At 38.2% G+C, this 18,942-nt stretch overlaps 1 protein-coding gene across 1 annotated transcript in view; it reads right to left on the bottom strand.

Annotated features, from left to right (window-relative positions):
- Positions 1-554: 554 nt before the first annotated feature.
- Positions 555-18,942, bottom strand: part of STT3B (STT3 oligosaccharyltransferase complex catalytic subunit B) — a 94,049-nt gene continuing 75,661 nt past the window's right edge. Inside the window, exons 9-16 of the mRNA XM_074984397.1 lie at positions 14,663-14,817; positions 13,717-13,928; positions 10,906-11,093; positions 10,160-10,331; positions 7,093-7,266; positions 5,766-5,879; positions 4,768-4,980; positions 555-2,235 (exon numbers count right to left, since the gene is read on the bottom strand). Of these exons, the coding sequence (XP_074840498.1) occupies positions 2,155-2,235; positions 4,768-4,980; positions 5,766-5,879; positions 7,093-7,266; positions 10,160-10,331; positions 10,906-11,093; positions 13,717-13,928; positions 14,663-14,817 (1,309 nt within the window). The 3' untranslated portion in view covers positions 555-2,154. The remainder of the gene's footprint in view (positions 2,236-4,767; positions 4,981-5,765; positions 5,880-7,092; positions 7,267-10,159; positions 10,332-10,905; positions 11,094-13,716; positions 13,929-14,662; positions 14,818-18,942) is intronic.

The following is an 18,942-nucleotide window of genomic DNA, read 5'->3' on the forward strand; positions in this document are numbered from 1 at the left end:
AAGCTCATGACCTCAAATTATTTTGTTAGTCTTTAGAGTGCTACGTGACTGCTGGTGGTTTTTTTTTTTCCATTGAAGCAGTAATAGCATTTCTGGCAGTCCTCCCATCAAACCAACAACTTTGCACTTCTGGAATTGGAGTAGTTTGTGACCAAGGTATGTAGAACAACCCTTGGAGAACAAAGGCTTCAGAGCATTGTACAAGCAGGCCCAAGCGTAACCTGTTTGCTTTTCCAAGTTCACTAACAGAGGCAAAAACTAAGTATAGAATTTTTATATCAAGCAGACATCTTATGTTTCATAATGGTCAAAATTTTCCTTTGATATCCTCTAGTGAACTCAATGCAGACACTATCATTCTACGTGATGTTATACTGTGATCTCAAATGTATAATTTCACTAAAGGGATTAAATTACTGGAAGCCTCTTTTTAAAATGTAGGATTGTTATAGATTTGATCAAGCCATAAACTACATTTTTAATCTCACCTAGTCTGAGCACCCCTTGAAAGTCAATTTGGTACATACTAGTAGAAAAGCTTCAATTTTTCAAGTTCCTTTTAAGAGTAAAAATGACAAGACATCTTAACACAAAACTTGAATTAACTTTATTTTCCCTATAGTCAACAACTGGTCTGCATTGAGCTTTAAAGCAACAAAGTAAATGAGATCTCAAAGGGTCAAATCCAGAAATTTTAGTTTTGTGAAAATGTTACAGCTGTAGTACTGGTCTGTAAAAACCATTAAGCTCAAAACAAGTTTATAAATCAAAAATATTCTACATCTTGGGAAAAAATCAGCAGTAACATTCTCACTGAATATTGTAAAATTTACATTTTCTTCATGAAAGGTACATACTATTCTGCATTTTACACCAAGACTTTGGTGTAAATTTAATTTGCTTATACATAAACGACTTGCATCCGGTGGCAGCAAAACCAACAGCAAAAACCCTCGCTTTCACTTTTTATTAAAAGAATGAAAGAAAATGTTCAAGTCTGTATAACGTTTCCTATAGCTGGAAAGTGAACATGTTCAATCTCCATTTATATTTTAGTGCATTTAATTTGACAATTGTCACTTTTAAAAAATATAAAAGAAAGCAAATAGCACTAAAGTAGAAGTTTCATCAACTGATTAAAGCACCCCAAATAAAAATGCAGAGAAAAAACACAATCCTCCTCCCCTCCCCCGAAACCCTCACCTGCCCTCACAAAAAAAGGCAGGCCAGGGTTTATAAACACTCTACCTTTCCTAACAGCCACAGAAAGGGATTTTTGTATACTTGTCAACTTTTTTAATTTAAGAAAAGCTCCATTTGTTTGACTGTGTAAACATTTCACTTAACTAATTTATATCTGAAACATCAGCTCCTACGGTGCTCAGTAGCATTCATTAATGTTGCTTTAGATTTTCAGAAGGATGCAAATTTAGCCCTTATATCTACATTATTACAAGACTTGTGCTGTGTAAGGCAGCAAGACTGTAATTGTCTTTTAAACAGAAGCAGCTTCTTCAATTTAAACTGCATTATCCAATTACTGTAATATGTCCAACTATCTGTGAAAATGTAGCTTGCCTCTTATAGTCCAGACAAAAAAACCTTAAAGCAATAGAAAAAGTACGTTTAATGAAACCCATGTAAATAAATACAAGAAGGGAAAGTACTCTGAGTTTTCTAATAGCTGAATTACAAAGATCTAACATAGTCTCGTTTTTAAAAAGTCAACATGTTGAAAGAAACTAGGCATTGTAGAGACATCACCATTCCAGTTTACATATTGCTTATTCAGCTGAAGTACTTTAAAAAAATTGACAAGTATGCATGTGCCAAGGACCAAATTAGAGGGTTCTTTGGTGCAATCAGTCCAAATTCTCAACAGATTTGAAGGATAATATGTACCAATAAAAAAAAAAAAAATCTGCTGCTAGACTTGGACAGCAGGTCTGTCTTGCTTCACATTACAAATCTATAACAGCTGTTCTCAACAAGCCAACATTTTTTAAATCAGACATTGCCTGAAAATTTTGTACAATAATCTGGACCAATGATGGTTCTGTACCCTCATGTTGTTGTGAAACATGACTTGAGCTAAAGGCAAAGACTGGTTATCTCAAGGACAACTGCTTCGTATTAGCACTCAGAACAGTGTATTTAAACTGTCTTCCTGTTGGGTCTCTTGCCTTTCTTTAAAATTAGTTTATTCTTAATGTAGCCCCGCTTCCTTTTGGTAGTCTAAAAAGAAAAACAAAATACATTGTATTAGTTAATTATAATTCTCTAGTATTTATACCTTCATGCTGTGCTTTTCAGTGTTTGATCTTTGGACTTTTTTTTTTTTTTTTAAGTTAAGTTTAGCTAGTGGACCTAAACTACTTCATGTTGTCCTTTTATTTTAAGATTGCTAAACATGGCAGACTAGCATCAGGGTACTATCTTAATAAAACCCAGACAAACCCAACATCCTCCCTCTGATACAGTTATAGGAAAAGCCACTAGTTGCAAGACCCACAAGTCCATCATGCATAACTCTGTCTCCACAGCTGTAGTGATGCCAGGAAGAGCAAAGTTGCTATTCAGCTTGATTAGGGACACAAGAAGCAGAAGTGACACACACACCAGTGAAAAATATTAGTCTCAAGCTTGGTAATGAAAACTTTCCAGAGACCTGAGCATTGGTAATAGTTTTCATTGTGAAGGGGATGACACAGTTAAATAACAATGTATCACCCACAGAATTGCAGTTTGGTGTAAACAGAATATACAAACTTATGTCCTATATTACTTCTGTACTGTATTAAAACAAATGATGCTGTCTGTATACTTTCAAAGAATAAATTAACATGAACATTTAAGAGCAGAGTAAGAGTTCTAGCCTTTCTGTCCCCCTCAATCAATTATGGAGCCTGAGTTGAGTCCTACAATGACTATAACTGAGCAAAGAGAGCTACTTTAACTTAAACAGTTTTCAACTACAATTTGAAAGTAGTTAAATTCAACTATTATTGAATAGTTTAATTCAACTATTTGATGTTCCAAATGTTAGGCTTATTTAAATGAAGGGACAATATAGTAAGAGTTAATTTCACTGTATTTATATCAGGTAGTTAACTCTATGGGGGAAGACAAACAGTGCGCATTTAATTTGATCCAAAGGGCAGAATACAAACTGCAGCTGTTCCTGCCCATTTTACGTGCAATTTGCTTGTCGGGCTCCCCTGCAGACCTCTCTCAAAGGGAAACAGAAGCTTACCCATTAAGAAGCTGAAAGGCAGAGATATTGACTGTAACATTTAGAGTGCACTTTCCATTTTACCAACTGATATGATATATACACATATTTATAAATAAATTCATCTACTACTGATGGCTGTGTCACTGCACAAAGTTTAGGACAGTATGAAATCTATGTTGAATTTACAGGGATTTATGCGGAGAGAAAAATTTGCAAGTTGGAGGCTAGTCAGTAAGATACTGCTTACGTAGTTGCAAAAGGTCCTTTATGTCTCTGTTTTAGATTCTATCTAAAGACACTCACAGCATTATGCTGCCCCACCATCCTACTGGAGTCATTTCCACAGGATGCAGAAATTACATATCTCACTCAAATACTGACTGGGCTTCTTTATCCTGTCATAGCTTGACTGTGAATGGGTTGCTCAGAGCTTAAAGGAATACAGCTGACAGAAGTATGGTCAGATTTATCAACAGAGGACATGAGAAGCTGTCAGATAAGAACACTGTCAAAACTACAACTTAAATGTCAGTTATGCAGAGTGCAAACTGCAACTGGCACTTTATAATAAAGTTTAAGCTGAAAATCCTAGAGGTTCTAGGGCCATTGGCAATAAGGCTAATTCAAAATACCTTAGCCTTAATTATGATTTCAACTCTAAAGGCAAGTTACCAATTATATTACAAGTGAAATGGTTCAAAACAATCCTCTCTACCAATCCAATTAGTCTAATTGGACTGTGCGTGGACAAAGCATGTTATAGGCATTGGTAAAAATATGTGCAAACTCTTTATCCATAATGTATCTTTAATAATCATATATTACACACTAATTTAAGACTAGTACTATCATTCAGTTGACAAGACTTGCGACTATTACCTGAGATAAACCTCTGCATTTTTAAGAAATAATCACAGGACTTTCACTTTTTTACCCTCCCAAACACTCCACTATGAACACACAATACACAAAGACCAAAATGTGAAATGTGTGGGGTGTTTTTTTTTTTGTTTTTTTAATAAAAAGGAACGTTTTAAGTGAGATGTTTTCAAAGAGTAAGAAGCCAGACACTTAAGTTCCATCAAACAGTTCAGATTTAATTTATTTCATACAAAAATGTCATTTTGAAATTTCTAGGCATCACTATTTACAAGCAGGGTCAGAAAGCAGCCTTCACATTACTTTTTACTTGGTGAGCCAGCTACTGAAACATGACTGATGTACTTTGGAGAGTATACTTCAATTTACATGAAGCTGTTTAAGATTTGTAACAGCCAGTGATGCAACCTATTGCCAATTTAGCAGCACTGCCAAAAAAAAAAAAAAAAAAAAAGCCTTGTCTTCACATGCTCACAGGTTAAGTAGACAGTAAGTTAACAATTACCAGCAGGCAGGTCTGATATTGGAGAGTAATATGAAAGGTATTCATAAAAAGATCAGGTTTGCAGAAATTTATAATTTACCAGCTATGTGATTTATTGTTAAAAACAAAATATTATGTTGCCTCTTGAGTTACTTCACTGGGAACCCACCTTCTTTGACAAATACTTCTGTTTTGGTAAAATGTTGGTTACTCTAGGTTTGTGGTCCAATGTCTCTCTGTTGTCTAGTTCTTTCACTTTGTATATTCTTACAAGCCAGTGTTCTGATGTAAAGGCTTCCTCCAAATGTTTAAATTTTATGTCCTTGTTGCCAATCTCAGCATTGCGTGTGCGATCAAATCCTGGAGGTGTCCGAAAATCCAGCTATAAAGAATGTTACACATCAGTTTGAAAAAATATGAAATACATTGTTGCTAACTGAACTGTGATCCACATGTAACCATTTCCTCTGTTAGACCTAAAAAAAATCAAGGTGACAAGAGTTTTCTTGGCCTTGTGTCAAAACTCAAAATTAAATAAAAGGGGATCTTAGTAATAGCACAACCTCTTTTCTCAATATATTTGCAGTCTCATGAAATCAAGTTTCATCTGAAGTGATTCAATTCTATACTTCAAATTACTATTCTGTATTATATTGGATAATTAAGAAATCCCAGCGCAAATCAACAAATGGCAGATTGAGATTTTTATAAATACTGGTGATGAACAACTCCTTCCAAAGTTGATGTGATCTCATCTCCCAGGGAAATGTATTCATTAGTGGTAGAAACTGGAGACTAACCAACAGAGGCATGCATCTGATGTACAAGTTCATTTTAGCCCAATCAAAATATATGGTTCTGAAAAGCAATTCTGCAACTCTCTACCCCACATGGCCGTAACAGACAGTGTAAAGGGTGTCAAAAATAACAAACAAGAGTTTTTTCTACACGCAAAATGTTTTCAGTATGATTTAAAGTAAGTGTAAAGAGCTATCAGGATCCTATGCACTTAGGCCATGACAAACACTATTGAGGTTTTAATAAGTGATGGATAAATGACAGAGTGACTCGTGCTGACTGTTGAGCAAGCAAACTATATATGTCTGACAAGAGTTGAAAAATTCTTGCAATTTGTAATTAAGTGAAAAAGTTTCAGATACCACTAACCTGCATTTCTCCAAATCGGTAATAGGACATTTTATACATGAGGCAATTCAGCAACGTTGGAGAACCTGCCTTGTCTACACGAAATTCTCCCTGTGGAGTGAAGTAATCACTTTCCTAAAGGGGAAAAGAACAAAAAACGAACAACCAAGGAAGTCTTAGCTCTTCCAACAAGGCCCAAACTGATGGGATTTGATGTCTCTTCTGTATTTTAAACAAATACAAGTCCAATTTTAAACAAAGTAATGCTCCACTTTAACAGAAGCATAATAGCTGTGTAACTTGAGGCAAGGTGGTTGTGTAAATAAGTTTTACTGAACAAATTTACCACCCCCTTGTGTTTGCCAACCCAGTTCTTTTATGCAGATGTGTAAGCTTCTTGTTTTTGCAAGTATTTCCATAATAAACAGTTCTTGGAGAATGCCAATATTCCAATATGTTCATCATAATAAGGTGTATAATTTAATCAAGCATCTACCAAAATTTCTACTAATAATTATTCTGGAATAACAATTAGGTGTGTATAGTTTTGTGATATAAGTACAAACTATATATGCTGTATATACAACACTTCAAACATTTAGGAAATGGAATTATTGATTATGTACAATAATAAACATCAAGCAAAGGCCTGCATTTACTGTCCCTGGATGCAGGTGTGAATTTTAATTAACCAAGCAGATTTCTCCCTTACATTGGCTCACTTTTCAACATTTTAGCATTTCCTTTTTCTACAAAGACTGGTGCTTGACTCCTGCAGTATTCAAGCACTGCAGAGCTTGAATCTTGATTTAGCAAATGTGGTTATTCTATAAGCTACAGTAAAAGTAATATTCCTTTACACTTTTATTAGTCTGTGGTAATAGAAATTCATTTCTTGGAACTGTAGCATCAATATGGAAACACCAGCTCCCTAATAGTATCTATTTTAAAACTTTCAGAACATCCCTTTGGCCATTCAGTTTAAAGCTAAATGGTCACAATGTAGCCCACACAGGCTATTACAGTAGATATCTTGTGCTTTCAGTAATGGTCTTTAGACCAATAGCTTAATCATGCTAAAACATGTGAAGTTTTAAAAATGACTGACTCTTTCAAGAGCACATATACTAAAAGACACTGGACTATAACTCATTGTCATCCAAATGTAAAAGAACCCAATAAAAAGTAAAATATATAGATTTCCCCCCTTGTGGTACAGTCACACCAGAAGAGTGACATTTTAGTTAATGATGGGATTCAAGATGAGACTTTACCATAAAAATGGTCCCAAAAATACTATTATCTAGCAGGGAACATTCTTAGATTTGTTGTTCATATTTCTACTTACCCTGATATCTTTCGGATGTTCTCCCTCTGCTATTCTCACCATCCACAAGAACTTGTTGATATCATCACCAGAGTAGCCAATCACACCACCAAAAATAATTAAAACATAATCCACATCCAGACTCCTCATGATTTCATATGCTGCTGTCTCATTTGATGACATTGCCTTTCCTACCTGTAATATTATAGGCACAAATATCTTAGTATCTGCACAATTACTTACCAGCAACCTTGAAGACCAGTCCTCATGTGATGTAAATAGCTGTAGCTCTACTGAAGTCCATGGTACTACACCACTTCACAACAAGCTGGATTTCTCATCCATAACATGTATTTAGCATTCACAGGCCTTGTTCATATCATTGCATATACGGAAAACTCACTACTCTTCCATTTATTTGCCAAAGGAAGAATCCAATCCCCATAAAAATATTTTATTCTTCACAGGAAAAATCAGTGCCAGCTAGGTCAAGCTTTACAATATATAGGACAGTTATTATACACATTTTTTTGCTCACCTAATGATTCTTCAAGCTACAGTTGAACTGCCAACAGAAAAAGGAGATGCTGTTTGGCAGGATGGTCCAGTGCACAATATAAAACAATTTAAAATGAGCTGTGGTAAAAATTCTCTTGATTTTTAAGTTAACACACAACTTAATTTCCCATGTTCACTTTCAACGTAGTCAACATGTTCAAATCGTCAAAAGGCAAATGTTGCAGGAGAGAAAGTGTGCGTGTATGCGTTTCTCCCTGTTTTCCATTCGCCACCATTAGATTTACAAGGTGGAGCTGTTTAGGTTTAAAAAAAATCATAAAAGCAAGCTCTTAAAGATAAAACACTACAGATAAGATTTTAGACAAAAGATAAAATATGGGGGAGAAAATAAAGTTTATTAAAACAGAGCCAGAGTCTCACATAAGTTATTTTCCAGCAAATTTAGAAAAACAGGATGGAGATATACAGAAGATTCACTTACGAGGTCAACACCCACACCACTTCAATTTACTGCTGAGCTTCCTAAATGTAAAGTATAGCAATACATCTCTATAATAGACATTATGGCTATCTCTACACTTGCAGGCCTCTTTCAAAAGAGGCATGCAAATGAGGCACAAACTTGCATATCTGACAACTAAATTTGCATATTGTTTCAAAATAGCTTCTTTCAAAAGAAGAAAACCAGTACAGACACTGCTCTTTCCAAAGTAAACCCTATCTTGCAAAGAATCCTTCTCCCCACCCCCCTTTTTTTTAAATGGGAAGGATTCTTTTGAAGGTGGGTTTACTTTCGAAAGAGCAGTCTCTACACTGGTTTTCTTCTTTCAAAATAAGCTATTTCAAAATAATATGCAAATGAGGTGGCAGATACGCACATTTGTACCTCATGTGCATTTTTGATGTACCTCATTTGCCTACCTCTTTCAAAAGAGGAATGCAAGTGTAGACCCAGTAACTGTTCTACGGGCAAATTCCTTATGTTAAAATTTAGAGAATGTTATGATTGTAAAGTCAATCACTTAAAAGTCAGGAAATGCCAGAATTAAGGTGACCACACATTACTTTGGCTTCCAGATGCCTATACATTATGATACAATCTTTAATTACATAGTCACACACTACCCCTTGTTCAGTTAATGGTCAGTTATCTACTCTGTGGACCCAAGCCTTCTCCCTCTCTCCACAAGTGTTCAAACTCTGTACTGAATACAAAATGATTAATTTCCATATAGCCATTTCTATAGTGCTCTCACCATCATATCTGATTTCTTCACAAAAAGTGAGTTTGTCTTCACAACACCCTTGTGAAACTGGGCAGTATTATCTCCATTTTACAGGAGGAAACTGAGGCACAGAATGATTACAGCCAAAAATGAGTGTAACAGATTAAGAACTGTCTAACCTTTTGGAACTCAAGAACAGTCATCAATGGGGAACCATATAGTGTGGATGTTTCCATCTTCCTCACAGAAATTGATATTAGGTCTGATGCTAGTAAACATTTTAATCAACTATCTGTAGTAAATATAAACTTACTGCTGATAAAATTTGTGAATGACAAGGACTATCAGACTGGTAAAGAATGCTAACGGCATAAACAGTCATATGAAGTGATATAGATTGCTTAGTAAAATGTGTTTTAATACAGTTAAGGGCAAAACAGATACCCAAGAACAAGGAATGCAGGCCACACCTACAGAAAGGAAGATTGTGGTAGTGACTTTGAAAAGGATTGCCAGTCTGGTCCCATGTGTCTCACACTGGACATCCAGAAAATGAGGAACATGTAATTAGTTGTCAACTATGAACATTTTTATTCAGTGACATTTCTTGCATCACATGGGCGCTACATGGTAGACACAAGGATAGAATCCACATGGTACATACAAGGATAGACTCCACATTCTCTACAGTAGCAGGAAACTTCCATAATCATAAAGTTATTCTTCCTTTTCCTGCAATCCCATGCCTCATTCACTCCATACCAACTACTGCAATAAATGTCTCTTGGATTACTGCCTCAGCCTCCTTTACTACATAATCCTGATACATACTCTTATTTGTCCATATGCTGTATAGTCAGTGAAGCAGGGGTCCAATGGGGAAAACCAGCATGTGATAATTTAAAGATTGTATCATAATGCATGACATCTGAGTTGGAAAATCTGAGCCCAAAACAGTTAAAAGTGAAAATAAGATCTTATAATGGGAAATGTCAGGCAACCTTAAGTATAAACAGTACTACCCTTTCCACCTGTAATCACAGGGTTTAAGAATTCTGCTCACCTGAGACACAGAAAATTTATATTAAAACATTCTAATTATTTAATTTAAATTATTATTTAATAATCTAATTATTAATCTAAATTATTTAATTTAGAAAGCAATCTTTCACACTGGGGTTGTAACGTATGCCAAATTTTTTTTTGGTCTCTTCCTTCTCCTATTCTATAGCAATTATCTTAAAAGTACACTATACATAAATAACTTACAAATTGTTTTTAGAGTAAAAGTCAGTCAGATATTTTGATGTTTTTAACTCAGACTATAAAACCACCTTTCTTACCAGGGCTATGTGGCTGTTGTTCCAGGTATTGTTATCAACTAAAGTAGTACGATTGGCCATTCCTGCTATCTGATAGCCATAGTCCCACCAAGACATTACTCTGGCATGTTCATCTGTATTTTGTCGTAGCCAATAGTATGCTTCTCTGAAATCATCCAGGATGTTCCGAGTGCTGAAAAAGAAACATCAGTTTAGCCTAGAGTCAAATTAACATGAGCAACAATTTAACAACTAGGTGACCACTGCTTTGTGGAGATCTTGTGTGTCATTTTGAATCTATCTGCACGCACAGACAATATTTCTGAAGCAAGTTTGCTGAAGACAAGCACTCAGATTAATTAACCAGACAACAGCTGGCTAATCAGAAAACAAAACTTCTGAAGGGGTGACAAAACTGTATTTTGAATAGCATATTTAAGTTCAGCATTTACACACTTGGATGAACTATGTGCATTGTTTACATTATCTGTAAACACAACTTATCTTACAAATCGTTTTTAAATTAAAAACACAGTACTTTAATGTTTTTACCCCCGAGTACACAAAAATAGTTTACCACAGTTTTTTGGGGGCTGGGGGACTAGAAATTAAACATTTAAGTCACATCTGAGATTACAGAATTAGAATAAGGGAAGCAGACCGTGAAGACAAAATAACTCAAGATACCAGTCCCAAGAGCCCATCAACTTTTCTCTTTAAAAATGTATCTTTAAAAAATTGCTTTCAAATATGGAGTATTTTCTTACCCATCATGATTGTATGAGGCCAGGACAACACTAGGGCTGGAGTATGCATTGCTAGTTACCCAAGTACAGTGGACAGCAAACATCATCAGTAACATCAGCATCAGCATAGTAACAATACTCTTAATGTTGGGGCCCAGTCCTTCTTCTGTTTTCTCCTGTTCAGATACATGTTTCCTCACTTTACCCGCCTAAATTAATAGAAATAAACTGTTATAATAGCTTAGATATAAAGTTGGCAATGGACCAGATCACTTTCTCTACCTGCCAACTCACAATTTCATGTAAATAAAAAGATCAATGATGTTCTCCGAACCTGAATATGTAAAAGGAGATTTTTACATTCAGTGCCATCTAAAAATGGATTTGTCATCTAAAATCTTGCTTAATAGCATAAAATGCTCACATCAGATAAATAAGTTAGAACTTTGCTGAGGTGACAGTTGAGTATAGGGCAAAGAGGTGAAAACAGGCCCTCTATAACTGAGAAGAGCTACAAAATACAATTGTCTGCCATTGGTAAGGGTAGTAGAAGATATTCCTTGCAGTTAATAGCATGGGTTTCTGAACTATGCCTCAGAAAAACAGGAACCTCTCTGGTGTGTTCTGGTTTGTTTTAGATGTGGGAAAAAAAGGAAAGAAGACACCTAGATACTTTTTGGGATGGGGTAAAGTAAAGAAGTGGGTAGATCTGCTGCCAGGAAAAAAAAGTAAAAGTAAGATAACCAAGTCTCCTGTGTTAGAATACACAGGAAATTTATGTATTTTTGAAGTTTGTTCCAGGTAAATAACTCCTGTGAGGAAACAGACTGAGCAGTAGGAGATTAGAAGAGCAACCTTAACTACAGAGTCACTCTCACTCTGGGGACAACTTATACGTTCAAGCCAGCAGCTTTACTATATGCACCTTCATGGCCCCACTGTATTCCAACATTTTTATGGCTGACCTACAATAACATTTCCTCAGCTCCTCTCCCCTAGAACCCCTTCTCTACTTACTCCACACTGATGACATATTCATAATATGGACCTATGGTTTGGAGACTCTTGAAAAGTTCCACAATGATTTCAACCATTTTCAATCCACCATCAACCTCAGCCTGGACCCAACCACTGAAGAGATCCACTTCCTGGACCCTACAGTACAAATCAACGATGGTCACACAAACACCACTCTATACCGGAAACTGACAATTATGCTTACCTACATGCCTCCAGTTTCCATCCAGGACACATCCACACAACCCATTGTCTATAGCCAAGCCGTAAGACACAACTGTATCTGCTCCAATCCCACCAATAGAGACAAGAGCTTTATCAAGCATTCTTAAAATGTAATTACCCACCTGGGGAAGTAAAGAAACAAACTGACAGGGCCAGATGAGTACCCAGAAGTCACCTACTTCATGATAGGCCCAATAAGGAAAACAACAGAATACGACGTGTCATCAGGTATAGTCCCCAGTTTCAATTGCCCCCAGTGCATCAAGGACAACCTACAACCTATGCTAGAATACACTCCCTTGCTCTCACAGACCTTGGGTGACAGGCCAGTTCTCTCCTACAGAAAGCTACCCAACCTCAAGATACTACTCACCAGCAACCACACATCGCCTACAGAAATGCTAAACCAGGAACCTACCCCTGCAACAAGTCCCATTGTCAACTCTGTCCACATATCTATACAAGGGACACCATCACAGGACCTAACCACATCAGCCATGCCCTCAGGGGCTTACATATCTGCACATCCACTAATGTGATATATGCCATCATGGGCCAGCAAGGCCTCTCTGCCACGTACATTGGACAAACCGAACTGTCTCTGCACCAAAGGATGAATGGACATAAATCTGACATCAGGAATTAGAATGCACATAAATCTAGAGAAGAACACTAACCTCCCTGGACATTCAATAATGGATTTTAAAGTAGCCATTCTTCTACAAAAGAATTTTACTGCAAGATTACAGAGGAAGACATCTGAAATGGAATTCATTTACAAATCTGACATGTATAACCAGGGCCTGAACAGAGATCTTAACTATCTCATGCATTACAAGGGCAATTTCCCCACCTCTGAAATTCACATGAATGGGACACATCCTACCTACTTTGCTTCGTTTACTCGCTCTGCTACTAGTGACAAGTAACCCTCTTTATTCCTCCCTATCCCCCCACTATATAAACCCTAAATTCTGTTTTTCCATTTTTTTTTCTTTTTCATTGGAGTACTAGTGATGAGCAAAGTAGAAGATGTAAATGAGGTGCAGATTAAAATATCGGGTGCCTCATTTGCATATTCTAGAGAGATCTTGCTTCCAAAAGGAAACCACTCTTTTAGAAGACCCTTCTGCTGCAAGAGACCCAGTCAGCAGCCTTCTGCTTTTTCCAGTGCTGTGCCTCCCAGCACAAGTTTATAGTTTTATCAAACTGTTAAGACTGATGTCAGTGTATTTGTTAAGTCCAAATCTCTCGGTACTTTGCCAGGTATCAGAGTTAAAAGTACATGAAACTGAAAACAGACTGAAATCCAGTAAAAAGCATTCAGAGTATCTTAAATTAATAAGAATACTTCACACATGTACAGGACTTCTTACCCAAGAATCAGCAGTCCTGCAAGGGCCTGTATTCATTTCATAATGCCTTATTAGACTGCAACAATCCTTGAGGAAGAAATGAAGCCTATCAAAGCTGCCCACCTCAGATGATAATGCCCCTTCTGAAGAGGACCAATGAAAGATCTGTAATGCTTACTATAATAGAGCATCATATAATAGATGCATCATTAATGCCTCAATCTCCATTGCTCACCTTGTCATACAGGTTGCCTGGGTTTCTTTTGTCATCCTCATCGCTGCTGTCTTCTACTGGTGGATTTTCCCTCTTCATATCATCACCCAAGTAGTGCTCAAACACATTGGAGAAAGCAATTGCTGACAGCATACAGACTACTGGAGTCAAAGTCAACATCAGACGAACCATCACACCAGCAAAGTAAACAGCACTGATTGCATACAGAGCGACTGCAGAGACAAAAGTCCACTAATGATATTCATAAAATAACTATCAGCTATCCTCAGAAGAAATCATTAGGTCATTAAATTGGCCTCAGAAATACAGCTAATACCCCCTAATTTGAAGCAAATATCACCAAACCACTTCAACATTGTTTTGCCAGCACTGATATAATATAAATCCCAACTCCCATCCCAACACAGTTATCATCATAGAATACTTTTACAACAGCAAGAGCACTTTTCACAAAAAACCTGTCATTATGCACGTCATAAATATTAACACTTCATTGTTTATGGAAAAGGAGATCTACAAGGGAAATTATTCGAGAACTTCACTAGTTTAGTTTGGAAAGATTGAGATTCACTAATTACATGAATTAAGTATTAGCTAAAAAGTGAGGTTCCCCACCCCATACTTTGGCCCCTTCTATGTTGGATCAAAGCTGCAACAGCAGTAAAGGGTCCTGAAAGCCCAGGTTTTGGCAGGTACATAGTACCGTATTAAGAACGTACTGCCCTCTTGGAAAACATTTTATGGTCTCCAGTAAATCAAATTGCTATAAACTGTGTTCAAAATAACTTAATAGGAAACTTCGCAACTGCCTTTAGCCATCATTTTTTAAAATTTCTTCTAATGCAAAATGCATACCAGCTTTATTATGGGATTCAAAGCACACCAAATGAAGCAGAACTTCAATGAAGACAAGACTCTAGAAAATAATTTTTGAGTATCTTCTTACCAAAGACTCTTTCATCATTGATGTTTTTGATACAAAACCACAGCCCTGCTGGGAAAGTACACACGAGAATATGCAGATCAAAAAAGAAGGAAACCCATGTTGTAGGCTGATGCTCAGACACAGAAGCAATGATCGGGATGTGAATTTTCGCATACCTTGTTTAAAAAAAAATTCAGTTCAATTTATTTTGAAATGATGAAGTTGTCAAAATTGCATAAATAAGAATTTTAAAGCAAGTATAAATGTAAGTGTTTTAATTTAAAATATTAAGACTTTATTCAGAAGAAATTTGAGGTACCCTTTCAACACATAATGGTTCTCTATCTTATTATATACAGGAGAGAGACAGCTTAGGGTTAAAAACAATTATGTGCCCAATACTAAGGAGTATTTCTGTGGTATAAAATGTTTTGTTCTGTCCTCTGGCTAACTGCTAAATTAAATTCAAGAGAATCACAAACTCATGCTGCTGAAGAAGTTATATTTAGTCTTGGAAATTCATAATTCAACTGACCAATTGATTGACTTGCTGCATGTCCCCTCAAATCCTTGATACTGATGGTTTCAGAGATCTCCCCTTCCCGTTTTCCCAGTGCCTTAAGTTATGTTAGCAACCAATATTAGCCTTTACACAAATAAGCCATGTAGTTGCTGGGGCCCTACACCCATTTGGGCACTGAAGCTCTGGCCTTGTCTACATTTAGAAATTACATATGATAAATATTCAGTGCAGATTAGGTAAAATTGCATTTAATATTACATCTGGTAATTGTGGTCCACGCTAGTGTTAAACACTACGACTATGTCTACAATAGAGCAATGTCGACAGAAATGTTACACTTCTGTCGACAGAGAGCAGCCAGAATGGCGGGTTACTCTATCGACAGAACAGCCAGCCGGAAGCACAGCAGACAGGGATTCCCAGTGTTCTGGAAGCCCTGTCTGTCAACAGAGGACACCCCGGAATGTCCAGATCAGCTCTCTGTTGACAGCAACTGTCGACAGAGGTGTTCTGACTCATGGGGGAGTGGCAGAACACTGTCAAGAGAAGCGCTGCGCTCTGTTGATTTACTGTCAACACAACACCTTGGGCATGTGGACACTCCATGGGTTTTGTTGACAAAACGCTAGTTTTGTCGACAAAACTCCCTACCAGATGACATGATGCTGAAAAGTCTGTCTACAAAGATAAGTCGTGTTTAATATTGTGTTAGTGTGTCTGAACAGTATAGTTTTCAAATGTGGACATGTCTTCCCGTTGTCAGCTTGACGCTATACAGCTTGCTTCATTTGAGGGCACCAAAGAAAGCACGACTGTTCTTTATATATGCTTGAGTCTATGTTCTAGCTGTACCAAGGGCATAAATTCAATAGACTGTTCTAGCTGTACCAAGGGCATAAATTCAATAGACTCAGTGCTCCGCAACCTGTGTGCCATGGAACACTGGCGTGCTGTGAAGCGGCACTTTGTGTGCTTCAGAGGTGACAGCCAGGAGGGCTGTCCACTGCTCTGTGCATACGCCCCACTGCTTGGTGGGAGAAGTGTGTGGCTGAGGCTTTGGGGTGACTGTAGCGGCAGCCGCTTTGATGAGTCACTGACACCGAGTTAAGAGTCGGGGGGAAGCTGGGGGTGCCTGGTTCTGGAGGAGGGGAGGAGCACTGGGTTAGAGGGGGAATCTGGGGGTGCCGTGAAATTATAAGGAGTGTTGAAGTGTGCCACGAGGTGATAAATGTTGCTGAGCACTGAGTCAGAGTACAGCAGTTAAAATGTGGCACAAGTTATGATTGTGGAAGAGCCCACGTTGCTGGTAGCTTGAGCTATTGTGCTCCACCCTGCAACACCTCAGAACGTAAAGCCTTTGTTCTACAGAGGCCCATGTGAGAGTAAGTATGTAGTGTGTATGTTATCCTATAACTGAGGAGTGTAACCTCAGAATCTGATCATGCCAACTGCAATCAGATTGAGTGCATACACCCACCATGATTAATAAAATAGGTCACCAATAATTAAGGGTTAATTTGGACAAGCAGGGCTTTTGGAAGCACAGTCAAGTACAGCAGGCAGGCTTGCACTCTGCTAATTGGAATGGGGGCGGGGGATGAGAGTTGTCAAATTATGAGATAAAGAAAATAGGTGGATGGAGGCCTTAAATTTAATATAGAATAAGGGTGCCCAACCTTTTCCCTCATCAGGGGCCACACAGCAATTGTGTGTGTGTTCTGGGGAGCCCAAAAGAAAATAGCCCCAAGCCACGCCTGCAGGCTTAAGCCACCTCAGCCCCAAACTGCCCTCAACCTTATACCCCCCTGCAGTCCCAAACTGTACACTGCCCACCCCCAGGCTTAACCCCCCTAGCAGTCCCAAACCGCTCTGCTGCTGGCCCAGTGCCCCAGCTGGGGCTCATCCCCACAGGGCCAGAGGTGGCTTGGTGCTCCAGCAGCTGGGGCTCTGCCATTGGCTCTGTACTGCAGCTGCTGGAGCTCTGCCACTGGGGCCAGCAGTGGCTCCCTACCCCAGCTGCTGTGGATCTGTGACAGCCAGCCCTGGGGAAATGGGTCCTACCATGGCAGCTGGCCCTGATCAAGCTGGTGCTGTCACGGTAGCTGGCTCTGTGGGCTGGATTCTGGTCTGTGGGCCGCCTGTTGGACACCCTGGTATAGAAGCTTATTATGGCTAAGACGGGAATGTTTTGCTGGTAAGTAGTTGATTGAACAGTGACCCAGCAGGGGTCATTATAAGCCAGATGTAGGGAACCTATGGCTTGCAGGTCCAATCCATTTCCAGCTTACTTGAATCCACCTTATGGAAGGAACATCCTTAGGATTTAGGGGGTGCCATGCAGTGCTATTAAACTGGTGCCCCTATGCCCAAAGGCAGCCAGAGGGTTGGGGAGTGACAATTTTTTAGAAATGCTGAAGATTATCACAACACATTTTTAAAGCAAATTTTAAACTAAAGTATTTTAGATTAACACAGCCAATTCAAAAACTGATAGTATATACCTGTTAAATGGCTTCATTACCACTTAACTGGCTCTTTCACAGGTTCCGTGTTCTGCTGCTAAGAGATCTGGCACACTTTTTCACTTTCAAGTTAACTAGATCCTTTCTGAAGAAAGCAGAGCCACAGAACAGGAATAGGAAGAGGGGGGATGGGCAGACACTAAGACCCAGTGGTGCCCTTCACCACTGTGTATGGATAAGGCCAGCCCCGCCCCTTAGCGAGGCTTGGGGATTCAGCCTGTGGTGGGATGAGCTGGTGGACACAATCCAGCTCTGGGGCCAGTCTTTGAGCCTTGTTGCCTAACCCTACACCACAGGGGCTGGACCACAATTACCGCCTCACCCCACTCACAGGGAAAGCCCTGAGGTTGCTGGGAAGGAGGTCAATGAGTTTTGGTTTGTTTGGAGGTTTTTGTTTTTTTTTCCTTGCTTCTCACTTGTGTGTGGTCCCTGACTGATTTTTCTGAGTCAGTGATCCCCAACCAAAAAAAGATTCCCCACCCTGCTTTAAGTATGGTGTTTTCCAAAAATCAGTTATAAAAAGACTTGATAATAGAGTGAACTTAGAACAGTTCTCTAAAGCTACCCTAAGAGATGTCTTCCTGACATTCTCCCTGGCAGGGAAGCAACCAGTCATCCCTGATCTAATGTTGATTACACGATAACATCTCATATTTTAGGTAATTATTTGGGATGTCCCCTAGATCTACTGCTCATGTACATTTGTGCTCAAATCTAAAACAGTAGTTTTAGATAAGTCCATGATTCTTTGTATCAATCTTTTGACAGTTGGAAGTGCTGCGCTGCCTGTGATTTATTCTGACACCACCTGGAGTGAAAGAGTTATATTACCATTGCTTTGGCTCTGAAAACCCTGGATAACGTGTATAAAATATTTTTTCACAAGTTTTACTCAGATTTACCATTGGTTTAAGTGATTGTAATTATTTCATATAACATTTTCAAGCACTGAGTCTTAAAAATTTTAAAATACACACATATGCACAAACAGAATTATTCACACAGATCAGACATATGCATATAGAAAAGCAGGTGACTGCAAAAACCTGTGTGTGGTGAGAGAACTCATTAAAAATTTACGTACATTTTCCGCAAAGTCTGCTTAATCTGTACATATAGCACAGGTGTAACTTAAAGGTGTTCCGTTTTTTAAAAAATCTGTCTGCAAATATTAATGGAACATTCTTAATACCACCATATGTTGCAAACTCATCTCACAAATTTCAGCTGCAGAATTTTTTGGTTTGTTAAAAAGG

Source organism: Carettochelys insculpta, chromosome 2 (assembly GCF_033958435.1).
Source record: "Carettochelys insculpta isolate YL-2023 chromosome 2, ASM3395843v1, whole genome shotgun sequence".
In the NCBI taxonomy this organism is placed as follows: Eukaryota; Metazoa; Chordata; order Testudines; family Carettochelyidae; genus Carettochelys; species Carettochelys insculpta.